Raw genomic sequence first — 13576 nt, 5'->3', positions numbered from 1 at the left:
CAAATGTGTCCTGACTTTAACCAACATTAAAATCTTTATCAAAGCAGGTTGATTTGAAACCGGTTGACTAGCTGTGAATTAAGACAGATTAGTAGGGGAAATAAAATTGGCTTGTTAAATTGGTGCTTAATGGACCTGGTTGTTGTATTGGACTCAGTGTTGTCTCGTATCACAACGTTTGCTCAGGAGCTGACCTACTGATCACTTCTTCTAACTGCTTCTGCCTGTCACCTCTTTCTGCTATTTATTAGGGAAACCCAGAGGAGCACTATAAACAAATTCATAATCATATATCCATATATACTGTGTATGTAAATGTACTGTGTGTGTGTGTGTGTAAAATTGTGTGTGTGTGAGAGAGAGAGGGAATACTGTATGGTTGCGCAAAGATATGAAGTTTATCTCTGAGTGGTGAATGTACAGTTATGTTCAAAATAATAGCAGTCCCTCAACAGTAGCAAGATAAATCACTGTTTTTGTTAAAATTTCAACCTTTACACCGCAAGCAAGTTTCTGGAGGGTATAGTAAAGGTATAGAAAACCAAGAGACCCAACAGGCCTGCTGTGCATGCTACTGATTCTGTGAAATTGAATGATTAGCTGAAAGAGGTGTGTTCAAAAAAATAGCAGTGGTGAGTTCAATTAGGGAGGGCATTGATTTTGTGAAAAAAAAAGGTGTTAACAGGTGGTCCTTATTTAAGGATCAAGGCAACTGACATTGCATATGCTGGCTGTCCTGCATTGGTCCTGAAAAACCAAGTAAAATGGGTCGTTCAAGACACTGTTCTGATGAAGAGCGGCTTTTAATCAAGAAATGGATAAAAGAGGGGGAACCTACAAAGAAGTGCAGAAACTTATAGGCTGTTCAGCTAAAATGATATCAAACGCTTTAAAATGGCAGCCAAAACCAGAAAGACGAGGAAGAAAAAGAAAAACAACTTCTCGAATGGATCGGAGAATAACCAAACTGGCAAAGGCTCAGCCAATGATCAGCTCCAGGAGGATCAAAGAAGATCTAAACTTGCCTGTGAGTACTGGTACAATCAGATGACGTCTATGTGAAGCCAATCTACCAGCAAGAAGCCCCCGCAAAGGCCCTGTCCACACGGCAACGGATTCAGGTGACTCCGATACAATTGCTTATCGTTTCGGCCTGGCGTCCACACGGCACCGGCGTTTTGGGTGCCCAAAACGCAATCTTTTTGAGAACGGGTTCCAGAGTGGAAAGATCTGGCAACGTTGCCGTTGCGAAGTTGTCTGGATGAGTAGAACGGATTTGTTTACGATGACGTCACAACCACATGACTGTGAGTGCTTCACGCCGGGTAGAAGTGTAACGAACTCGATGCGAGTTGTCAACAAATCCTATAACTTGGTTCATGAAACGCGCTTCCAAAATATTTTCACTGTGAATATTTATTGTGTAATGGTGCAAAGTGAGAGAGAGAGAGACTCTGCCCTTAGGGCAGAGTCAATCCCGCCAGCAAAAATAGGGAAAAAAAGGAGCGATCTCACCTCTTCAGATGTTGGTTTAAGTCCGACAATACATTCCTCAAAAAGGGCGTAGAAGAGCAAATTAATCCATCAACGTGTAGCATTCAATTTATTCCGGACCATTAAAGACGCCGCCTTCCGCGTAGAATCATACGTCATCCTCGCCGCCATATTGGATAGGTCAAAGCGGAGAATAAAGATTCATGTGCTGCATTTAACTGTACCAACAGGTTTACCGTCCAAACGAGATCACATGGGATTACCTTTCACAGGTGAGAAACAACAAATTAATCCATCAACGTGTAGCATTCAATTTATTCCGGACCATTAAAGACGCCGCCTTCCGCGTAGAATCATACGTCATCCTCGCCGCCATATTGGATAGGTCAAAGCGGAGAATAAAGATTAGCTGCATTTAACTGTACCAACAGGTTTGCCGTCCAAACGAGATCACATGGGATTACCTTTCACAGGTGAGACTGGAAAAATACTTTTCATTGTATTTGGTCATTATAACGTAATTTTACGAACAGATTTTCCTGACTTTGTGGCTAATATGAAGTCTCGCGCATAATAGTTTATGCGCATGCGTCCTTACTTCTTCTATTGTTCTGGTGTCTCCGAAGGGACCGTCTTACAGCACCCCTAGAGGTGTGGCATGTGTATTGCATCGTTTTCAGCAAGCATTGCGTTGCCATATGGCCCTGATATTTTACTGATTGTTGCCCATTTGGACGCGATATATTTTTAAATAACATCTCGTTGTCGTGTGGATGTAGCCAAAGTCCCATTGTTAAAGAAAAGACGTGCTGAAGCGGCTACAATTTGCCAAAGAACACATTGACTGGCCTGAAAAGAAATGGCGTAATATTTTGTGGACAGATGAAAGTAAGATTGTTCTTTTTGGGTCTAAGGGTCACAGACAGTTTGTCAGACATCCTGCAAACACAGAATTCAAGCTACAGTACACAGTGAAGACTGTTAAGCATGGTGGTGCAAGCATCATGATATGGGGATGTTTTTCATACTACGGTGTTGGTCCTATTTACCGCATACCAGGGATCATGGATCAGTTTGAGTACATCAGGATACTGGAAGAAGTCATGTTGCCATATGCTGAAGAGGAAATGCCTTTGAAGTGGGTGTTTCAACAAGACAATGACCCCAAACACACCAGCAAGCGAGCAAAATCATGGTTCCAGACAAACAGCATCCAACTAATGGAGTGGCCAGCACAATGGAGTGGCCAGCACAATCCCCGGACCTCAATCCCATAGAAAACTTGTGGGTTGACATAAAAAATGCTGTTCATGAGGCAAAAGCAAGAAATGCAGAGGAATTGTGGAACGTAGTACAATTGACCTGGGCTGCAATACCTGTTGACCGTTGCCAGAAGTTGGTCGACTCCATGCACCACAGATGCGAAGCAGTTATCAGAAACCATGGTTATGCAACAAAATATTAGTTTAGGATACTCAGCAAAGTTGAATTTTCAAGAATTTCTTAGTTTGTATGATACATTTTTGAGTTTCCAAAGAAAGATGTCAACACTGCTATTTTTTTGAACATTACATTTCTTGACTTTCTGTGAAATATTATGAAATGTAATTACTTTTTCCAATTTTCTTGCTTTGAAATAGAATGTGCAGTATGCCCAATGCATTTGTGTTCATTAAAGTACAATTTATTTGAAGAATTTTGACATTTACTCGCCTTTTTAAAGACACTGCTATTATTTTGAGCACAACTGTATATTTCACGAGTGAGCGAAGTGAACGAGTAAAAGCTTTTTCAACACAAGAAGATAAACTTCATAAATTCATGCCACCGTGTACTGCTGTTCATATTATTTGGACACATCTGCAAAAAAATAAATATGCAAGTTAATCAAAAGAATTTTAATTTTGAACCAGCTCACCATTTTGATAACGTGCATCTAGTCAGTGGCAAAACAGTGGGAGTGACGTCATTGGAGTGAAATATTGGGAATTATTATACATACAGGACACTTTTTCAATGGAATTAAAACATGTATTCTATTCCCTTCTAGCAAGTTTCATTCATTTGGTTTGATAGCATGCAATATTGTTAGCATATTGCTTATCCTACATGTATTATGCCACTGTACCCATTGAAGAATGAGTGTTGAATATGGTTTATGATATTGCATGGTTGTCAAGACAACATGATGACACATGTTTGAGCTGATGCAACTATTCACTGAGGAAGTTTTCTGCTGCGCATGCACAGAAGCATTTCCTTGTTTGCCGACGGCACCTGCAGTAAGCTGTCGCGGTGTATTGAAAAAGCTGTAAGATACGTATTACACGTAAAACTTCCACACTAGCAAGCGACTGTGACAATTTGTAAACAAACATGACCGCCAGATTTGCTTTGTTAAATACGGAAAATTCTGAGAGAATTTTGAAAGAGAAAGACGTATTGAACAGTCAAAAGGAATGTATAATAATAATAATAATAGCTGGCTTTTTTCGTGGTATAGAAGATATATTCCATTCAGCGAGCATGACATTGAACTCATCTTCTACTCATTCAGTATCATACTAGCTGAATGGAATATATCTGATATACTACTGAGTGCCAGCCAATATTATTTAAATATGTCAGATTTGTGATGTATTTTGTATGAAAAATGCAAGTTTTTCAACACAAGAAAATAATCTTCATATCTTCAAGCCAACATGTGATTTTATATATATATATATATATATATATATATATATATATATATATATATATATATATATATGTGTGTGTGTGTGTGTGTGTGTGTGTGTGTGTGTGTGTATACACAGTTACACAGTACCAGTCAAATATATACAGTACCAGTCAAAAGTTTAGACACACCTTCTAATTCAATGTTGTTTCTTTATTTTTATGAATTAAAAGTCACTTCATGTCTTAAAGTAATGATGGATGTCGTGTCTCTTCACTTAGTTGAGCGTTTCTTGACATAATATGGATTACTACAGTTGTGGAATAGGGTTATTTATTGTATTTTTTATTATTTACTATTTACTGTTTCATCTCAAACACATTAAGAAGGCAAGAAATTCCACTAATTAACTTTTGACGAGGTACCTCTATTAATTGAAAAGCATTCCAGGTGACTACCTCATGAATTCCATATATATTCCACATGTTATTTCATAGTTTTGATGTCTTCAGTATTGTTCTACAATGTCGAAAATAGTCAAAATACAGAAATTCCATTGAATTAAAAGGTGTGTCTGCATTGTCAAACTGGTACTGTATACACAATATTGTTTTAACAACATTTTTGATACTTTGTATGCTCTCTGATTTCCTTCTCTGGCGTTCTGTCTGAAATTGTCTGCATTTGTTCATGTTTCTGATGCTTTTACTTTATCCGTTATGAACAATAAACAAACTGTGGAATTGTTTCTAGCCCTTCATAATGAAATTAAACGTTTCACCCAATATCAAACTTTGGTGTGTGTGTAATACTCGTCCGATTGGTGTGTCTTGCTCATCCTCAGGATCAAGCATCCAAAGACAAAGCTCTTCAGAATATGGCGTCACTGTCCTCGGCCCAGATAGTGTCTCCAAATCTAATCAAAGGCCAGCTTCCTCCACTGCACCAGCCACCCTATGCGCCTCCCCCTCGGGTCAGTAGTCCCACTTTGGCCCCAGATCCTAGATTTCATCCAGCACACACTAAACATCTGTGTACTTCTTTGATTTTAACAGTTTCTAAATTGTTCTTTTTCTTCTGCATTTTATAGTTTTGGCCAACTCCAATCCCAGGACAACCTGGACCCTCTCAGGAGTGAGTTTCTTTTTAAAAATTTGTGTGTAATTAATGTGCAGGTCAGTTCAGAATAAGACCAACTGGTGCATTTATGCATGTGCATTTACAGTAATATGAGTTTGAAAATGTTGTGAAATGCATCATAACATAAAAAAGACAAATGAAATTATCAGTAGTTAAATAAGTGTACTATAGCAATCCAGATGTTTAAAAGAAAAGAAAACCCAAAATACAGTTATGAAGATAGATTATGATATAAACTAAGGATTCATGTGAAAAATTGAAAATAAGGAACTCACACAACTAAGATATTCATCTCTGAAAGTCAGTTTCTATGCAGAATGGACGATTTCATTGAAAATATTTTAACCAATCAGAAAATCCCCCCGATCGTTTCCAACAATTCTCTGACATCATTTGAATGCGAGACACAGAAGCTCTGCATAGTGAGTAAGACTTGAAGCTGCCCCTGGCTGGAGATTATTTCATTAAAAGTTTATCTCATCTCATCTCATTATCTGTAGCCGCTTTATCCTGTCCTACAGGGTCGCAGGCAAGCTGGAGCCTATCCCAGCTAACTATGGGCGAAAGGCGGGGTACACCCTGGACAAGTCGCCAGGTCATCACAGGGCTGACACATAGACACAGACAACCATTCACACTCACATTCACACCTACGGTCAATTTAGAGCCACCAGTTAACCTAACCTGCATGTCTTTGGACTGTGGGGGAAACCGGAGCACCCGGAGGAAACCCACACGGACACGGGGAGAACATGCAAACTCCACACAGAAAGGACCTCGCCGGCCCCGGGGCTCGAACCCAGGACCTTCTTGCTGTGAGGCGACAGCGCTAAACACTACACCACCGTGCCACCCATTAAAAATTTATATGAAAAAAATTTTTTATTCCATTTCTCTAACAAAAAAGTGGAGGGGGAAAGACAATACTGATGTCACTGATAAACAGCGAGGGAAGAGTGAACAGCTGATGTATTCCTATGTGACTGAATGAAGGGAGGTAACTTTTCATATTTATATCACAGGTACAAGTAGTGCTGCCATGACAGCCTCATTCTGCGGACTTTAACCTTGCTAGAAGGTTACCTACAAACAGATCTGCATACAATCTGACTTGCGTAAATCTGTCCAAGGGGCAAGTGTGCAAGTTTTTACACGTTCCTGACAGCATAAGCACTTGTTAGCACACTTAACATGCTGTCGACTCATTCATGAAAAACTTCCTTGTTAAGACGTCACCAGGCTAGCCTACCGTAATTACCGTAGTAGACAGTCCAACCCCCGCAGCAACGCAGAAAGAGGGTAAACAAACATTGCTTTACGCAGCTCATGTGCTCGAAACATTTTGAAGAAAATTGTTTCACTCAAACAACTCAGATGCACCGGGCATTAGGAATACTGTACCAGCCAGTGCTGAATCCAGATGCAGTTCCCACAATCTTCGGCCAAAAAGCGGAAAAGACAAACAAGATATCACGGTCAGTAGTTCGCAAAAGAGAAGTTCAAAGGGTAAGAAAACACTTTTTATGGCTTCCCTAACTTTTTTTTTATTAAGCGTGATATGTTATTTTGAGTTCCTTTGGGCATAAACGTAATAATTGCTGATGCCGCTAAGCAGCTTGATGTTTGCTGGGTGTCTTGCTTTGATTTAGTGTTGTCAGAAAAGCCTCGGTAATAACTAACTAAAACAACTCTATAAATATTCTTCACTTGCGTGTAACCAATTGATATGATCATGCTCGTTTATCATGATCATCATCATTATTCGTGTCATTGTCCGAAATACTCGAGGAAATCAGTGAAGAAATGTCGCTGGCGCTATGGTCCATTTTGTTGAATACGGCCGTGCACTGTAAGTGACATCATGCTTTACGGAAACCATTCAGAGTTCTTTTAGGTATACAGGAATTTGTTTGTGGAATAAGTGACCTCGATCAATGCAATCTAGTCAAACACGTGATAATTTTAAGAAACAGGTGAAACAGTTTTTATGGAGTAAATTCCAAACCCAGTTTTATGATGTGTGTGTATATAACTAATTTTTTTTTATCATTTTGGTGCCATTTCTGTAATCTAGTTGTACTCTGTGATAATTACAGTTATCATATATTTTTTTGTTTAGAACTTTCATCATTGTTTATAGAATTTTGTCAATTTATTATTGTCTCTTATATTTTATTGTTTCCTGCTGTCATCAAGAGGACCACATTGGAAATAAGTGTATTTTATACTTTGTGTTGTCCTCAGTGCTATTTATACTGTATCTTTTTACATGTATGAATTTTACCAAATAAATCTATACCATACCAACAGCTCAGGTGTTTCTGGCAATATTTCCGCTTTTGTTTGTACAAATGCATCCTGCTGTAATGTTCACATGAATCCTGTATAGTAAAGCAGTGTTTGCTTACCCTCTTTCTGTGTTGCTGTGGGGGTTGGACTGCCTACTACAGTAATTACGGTAGGTTAGCCTGCGGACATCTTGATGAGGAAGTTTTTCATGAATGAGTCGAGAGCATGCTAAGTGTGCTAATGAGTCGTATAACACATAGTTTCAGCCTCGTTTTACAGGTAAAGAATTTAGGTTTGTCCATAATTCAGGGTTGCAGCTCATCAATACACTATTTCAGATGTATAGTGAAAAAATCGACATTGTCACCTTAGTAGACCTTTCGTTTTGCCCCTTCAGTACTGAAGAGCGACACTCAGCCTTACACCCAAATGACGTCACACATTGCCCTTCCAACAGGCAACCTGCCAGCCTACTGGTGGCATTAAAGCAGCGATGCAAAAATGCTCATAACTTTCTTATAAATGGTCAAACATGCCTGAAACTTTTCTTACGGGCTCTGAATATTACAAGCTACCAACCCATGCATGTATTTACTTTGCATTTTCTATTCCTTTAAAATGACACAATTTTCTAACAGTACAACATTATTATTGTTCCAGCATCAAGCCTTTTGCACATACCTACACAAACCTATCTGGACCTGTTCCACCTCCCATATCAGGTAGACTTTTTGCTTCAGAATTGTAGGTTGGGTGTGTGCATGTCATGTTTGTGTTGTGTTTCACTGGTGCTCTTCTGTGTCCCTTGCCCAGCATACGAACCTTTGGCACCCCCTCTGCCCCCAGCGGCCACTGCCGTGCCTGTGTGGCAGGACCGCACCATCGCCTCCTCCAAGCTGCGCATGCTTGAGTACTCCGCTTTCATGGAGGTTCCCAGAGACCAGGATACTGTGAGTGACTACACACTGTATGTAAGGATGTTGTGTGTCATTTGAAATAAAATGTTATAAGAAAATTAGATAAAGGTGGCTTTCTTGAAACTCACCCCATCATTTAGTCAGTTCTATCTGGGTTATAAAAATCAGCTCTATTTCAGTAATAAACTTTTATAAATTTAAATGCAAAAAATTTAATTGACAGAGTAAGAAATTGATGGAAAAAAACCCTTTTGTTACCTTGTCATGTCATACTTATATAAGACCAGTCAAATTTGATGCTCTGCTTTCCTTTTTACAGTACAGCAAACATTTGTTTGTGCACATTGGTCAGACCAACCCATCATACAGCGATCCCCTGCTAGAGGCAGTGGACATCCGGCAGATATACGACAAATTCCCAGAAAAGAAGGGAGGGCTGAAAGAGCTGTATGAAAAGGGCCCACAAAATGCCTTTTTCCTGGTCAAATTCTGGGTAGGTATATTTCAGCAGTGAACATGCCAGAGAGGATTATCAAAACTAGTCCTATTGAAATGTAAATAAATTATAAGGGTAAAACTTAAGCTAAGGGCTTGATCTGTTATGCTTTTATGATTCAGGCGGATCTGAATAGCAACGATATGCAGGATGGGCCTGGATCTTTCTATGGCGTCAGCAGCCAGTACTGCAGCACTGAGAATATGACCATCACCGTCTCCACAAAAGTCTGCTCATTTGGCAAGCAGGTGGTAGAGAAAGTAGAGGTGAGTTTTTTTCAACTCAGAAAATCACATTTGTGTAATTAGCATACAAGCCTGGACGGTATGTTTATCAGAAAACATAGGAGATAATGCTATGCTATATTAAACTGGTTGGTTTAATCCAGCAGGTGGCGATGAGTGACCTCAAAAAAATCGAACCTTTTTGCAGTGTTGGCTGGTCTCTATTTTTTACACATAAATGCCCAGTTGTAGATTTATTTTGCATAGACAGTCATAACAGTGTAATTGTTTGATCTGATTTGCACAAAGGATTGATCATATTTTCTGGTATATGCATTTAATTGACAGACAGAGTATGCAAGAGTGGAAGGAGGAAAATGTGTGTACAGGATCCACCGCTCGCCCATGTGCGAATACATGATCAACTTCATCCACAAGCTCAAGCACCTGCCTGAGAAGTACATGATGAACAGCGTCTTGGAGAACTTCACCATTTTACAGGTTAGACAATACAAGTCCAGTCTCACATGAATGCATACACATATGTATACATATATATCATGGATTTAGGTATTGTATATACTGTAACCATGCTACGATGTTTTTCATTGTCACATAATGGTAATTGTATGGTTTTGTACGTTTTAGACTGGTGTTATGAGTTCATGATTTCTTTTTCCTTTCAGGTGGTGACTAACAGGGAAACACAGGAAACTCTGCTTTGCATAGCATTTGTATTTGAAGTGTCGACGAGCGAACACGGGGCACAGTACCACGTCTACCGTCTCATTAAAGACTAGCCACTCTGCCAGAACGGGTTTTGCCAACGGACATTCTGTCTTTTTGTCCAGACGTCAGAGCAATACACCAGCATGTAGCCAAGAACGGAGCCATTCTTCGTTTCCGTTCCAATCTGACTAAAAGTGGATGGAGGCTCAAATAGAGGGCCACGCACAAACGGAAATTAGAAATGTAGTATTGCTCTGTTAAAGGACAATCTTTTTTTATATTCATATTTAAATGCCTTAAAAACAAAGTGGGTCTCACAGGTTTTATTGCATACAAATTCTAAATGTTTTTTTTTCTCTTTCTGTTTTACTGAGGGACTATGAATGTTGAATATGGCAGGAAGTTGAGGTTTTAGCATTGGAAGACAATGTGTGTTCTTAGGTGCACAGTGCATATTAGAATTAAGGACAAGGGCTAACAATTTTTTTTTTCAATAGGACAGGTCTGATGAAAAGATACTGCTTCTGTTTCTCCTACATTGGAGCAATATTGAACAATGAATTGAACTTTAACCATAAGTAGCAAGAGTTAAGACCATTTTGTATTAAGTAAAAGATAAACAGTTTGATGCAGAATTTTTATCAGACGTTGTAGTGTGCAGTGTTAAAAAGCAACCTATTTTCTCCTGTTCATGTACCGTAGAGAGTGAGGAACACAAGCTGTGTCCGAAATCACTCGCTCATTCACTACTCCCTACTCACTATCTAGGGAATTCTATATAGAGGACTATATAGTGAGCTCATTGGTAAAATGAAAAAAACACTTTCGGACACTACTCTGCCACGCCATTATTTACATCATTACTGTCGCACAATTCAAACGTGCCAGATCAGTTGACTAGTGGGTTTTCAAAATAATAAATACATATTATACTGAGCGTATTTCCCACATTAATAAATACAAGGTACTTTGCGTCTGCTGCATCTTTCAATTATTTTAAATCAAGGCTGAATACTTTCTTCTTTGCCGCTGCCTTTTATTAAATCAAATTTGAGGCTTTTGATTAATTCCTCACTCTGCACTGGAACTTTTATTCTTGTATTTTATCTGTCTTATTATAGTTTAGCTTATTTTCTATTCTCTTACTATGTTTAATTGTACGTGAATGTCTGTTTATAATGTTTCTTCCTCTGTCAGTTCACCCCCAACACACTACAATATTATTGCCATTTTTATGCCACAACTAATAAATTTGTCTTGTGCCGGTAGTCATAAGGAAAACCAAACTACTGCTATACTCAATCTAAAATACTTAACGCTCCTTATGAAACAGCTTTTACAGCTTTTCTTTCAGTGCGACCACAATGCATGATGCAATGATGATATTGCTTGGTTAGTGACCATCGGTTGTACACTACTTTTCACAGTGCATTGTGGGATACTATGAGTCTACTATATAAGGTGTTATAACTCTCACTATACATTCGGACAGCACTACAAAATGGCGAACTCATTATATAGTCCACTATATAGCGAACAGTGAGTAATTTGGGACACGGACAGTGACACATTTACATTGACCTGTCCTTTATGCAACAAGGAGGTGTCAGAGACAAGAAGGTTTACATGCCCACTATTCAAGTCAGTGAAAATTGCCTCTGTCCAAAGAACTCAGTGTGGGTGACATTCTGAAGTGCCTTTTGACTACCTCTTGACATAAATCAAAAAAGAATATTTGCTAGGGTTTTGATACTAGAGCATGATTAAGCATTTAAGTCTCATAATCATTATCAGATATCACTTCAGTTCGTTGTTCAGTTTGTTTATTTGTTATTTGTAACGAGTACATTGAAGCATGAGTAAGCGTTCGAATGGCCTTGTTACAAATGGATAATGGTACATTGTACTAAAGAGAGGTCAGCATGTAGATGTGATTTGCAATAAATTATCTCTAACACAAAGAAGATGGCTTAACTGTGGCTGCCTATGGGTAATTTTGTGATGGTAGTGGTACTATACCCCTGATTCAAATGTTTTGGTTTTGACAATGGAAAGTCCTGCCTTTTGTTATTTTTGTTCTTTGGTGCTTTTAGATCCTTACAGGACATTCAACATTATAAAATTGTGCCTACTATGAGATTGAGTTCTCCCACACAAGTCCTTGTGCCATACTCATAACTTAAATTCATCTTTTCAGTTAATGGAGAATACTGGGGACTCCTAAGTAAATACAAACTGCTCAATGTATTTTAATCAGAAACTTACTTTTTAAATTATAAAAGTGACAAATGATTTCATCCTTGCGCCATGCCATTCCCCTTAGTTTACTTGGTGGTAAAAGCTGTCCAACCTTTGTTCTTTATGAATAATACGGTACTATATTGTCTGCTCCTTATAAAAATTTAATTAAGTCTGGAAAGTACTGTGTTTAAACTGAACTGACGCCAAATGTTCACTATTTGTCTCCCAGCGTAACATACTGCTGTCACTACAAATATACAGTTGCAGGGCTTTCTTGTACTGACAGTCTTTGTTGATTCATTTAATTCCTTTGAAGGGTTTTGCATAAGCTTTAATTGAATTTATTGAAGATTGAATGAATGGTTTAGAAAATAAATTTGTCTAGAAGTCCATTTATTGATGCTATTCATGTTAAACGGTACTTCATGGAAAACGGACAGTGACAGGCTCAAGCTGTCATTGGATTGGTACAGCCTTAGCATATAAATGGTGGTGTCTGTGACCTTTGATGACAGCTTCCTCAACTGTACTTTTTTACAGGCTCCTGTTTTTATTTTTATTTTTATTATTATTATTATTATTATTATTATTATTATTATTATTATTATTATGTTTGCTTTTTGACTTTCAGTTAATGCTGTTTGCATCAATTGAAAATTGTGTGTTAATAATCTAAATGGTGTTGGAATTTTCTTTTCCCCCTCAATACCCAGTAATGGTTCACTGTGACCTTGGTTACCAAATGTGCATTGAAGTCATTTATGTTATATACAATGTGAGGGTTTTGTACAATATTATCTAAACAACAATACCAATACAGCAATACCAATAAAAAAATGTCTTGGCTCCCCTTGGGACATTTGTGTGATGAAATGCTGAATTGATAAACCTGTATTTTCTTATTCAGCACACTTGTCTCTGCTACAACCTCAAATTCAATGATTTTTGCAACAAAAGTCAGTGACGTTATTCTATTGCAATGTATTAGTTCTAAGCAAATATTCAAGATTCAAGAGAGCTTCATTGTCAATATGTCCATATAAAGTTGTGTTAAAAAAATAGCAGTACAACATCAGTAACTGATTAACCACCGTTAGTAGTAGTCATATTTCTGCATGGCAAATAATTTACTTGTAGATGTAGTTGTGTCATAGAAAAACAACATACCCAGCTGTCATGACATACACACCTGCTTGTTCTGAGTAATTGGCTCATTCATTGAAAGGGGCGTGTTCAAAATACAACCCCGATTCCAAAAAAGTTGGGACAAAGTACAAATTGTAAATAAAAACATAATGCAATGATGTGGAAGTTTCAAAATTCCATATTTTATTCAGAATAGAACATAGATGACATATCAAATGTTTAA

The 13576-nt window shown here is 38.2% G+C and overlaps 1 protein-coding gene across 3 annotated transcripts in view; it reads left to right on the top strand.

Annotated features, from left to right (window-relative positions):
- tead3b (TEA domain family member 3 b) overlaps window positions 1-13064 on the top strand; it is a 66749-nt gene extending 53685 nt beyond the window's left edge. For all 3 annotated transcript variants that reach the window (XM_060919328.1, XM_060919326.1, XM_060919327.1), the window contains 8 exons: window positions 5016-5144; window positions 5262-5305; window positions 8261-8322; window positions 8414-8550; window positions 8837-9010; window positions 9136-9279; window positions 9586-9738; window positions 9924-13064. In XM_060919328.1, the coding sequence (XP_060775311.1) occupies window positions 5016-5144; window positions 5262-5305; window positions 8261-8322; window positions 8414-8550; window positions 8837-9010; window positions 9136-9279; window positions 9586-9738; window positions 9924-10037 (957 nt within the window). In that variant the 3' untranslated portion in view covers window positions 10038-13064. The remainder of the gene's footprint in view (window positions 1-5015; window positions 5145-5261; window positions 5306-8260; window positions 8323-8413; window positions 8551-8836; window positions 9011-9135; window positions 9280-9585; window positions 9739-9923) is intronic.
- The last annotated feature ends 512 nt before the right edge of the window (window positions 13065-13576 follow it).

The sequence above is a fragment of the Neoarius graeffei genome, chromosome 4 (assembly GCF_027579695.1).
Source record: "Neoarius graeffei isolate fNeoGra1 chromosome 4, fNeoGra1.pri, whole genome shotgun sequence".
Lineage (NCBI taxonomy): Eukaryota > Metazoa > Chordata > Actinopteri > Siluriformes > Ariidae > Neoarius > Neoarius graeffei.
The sequence above is the reverse complement of the archived record's forward strand: the minus strand, read 5'-3'. Positions and strand labels throughout refer to the sequence as shown.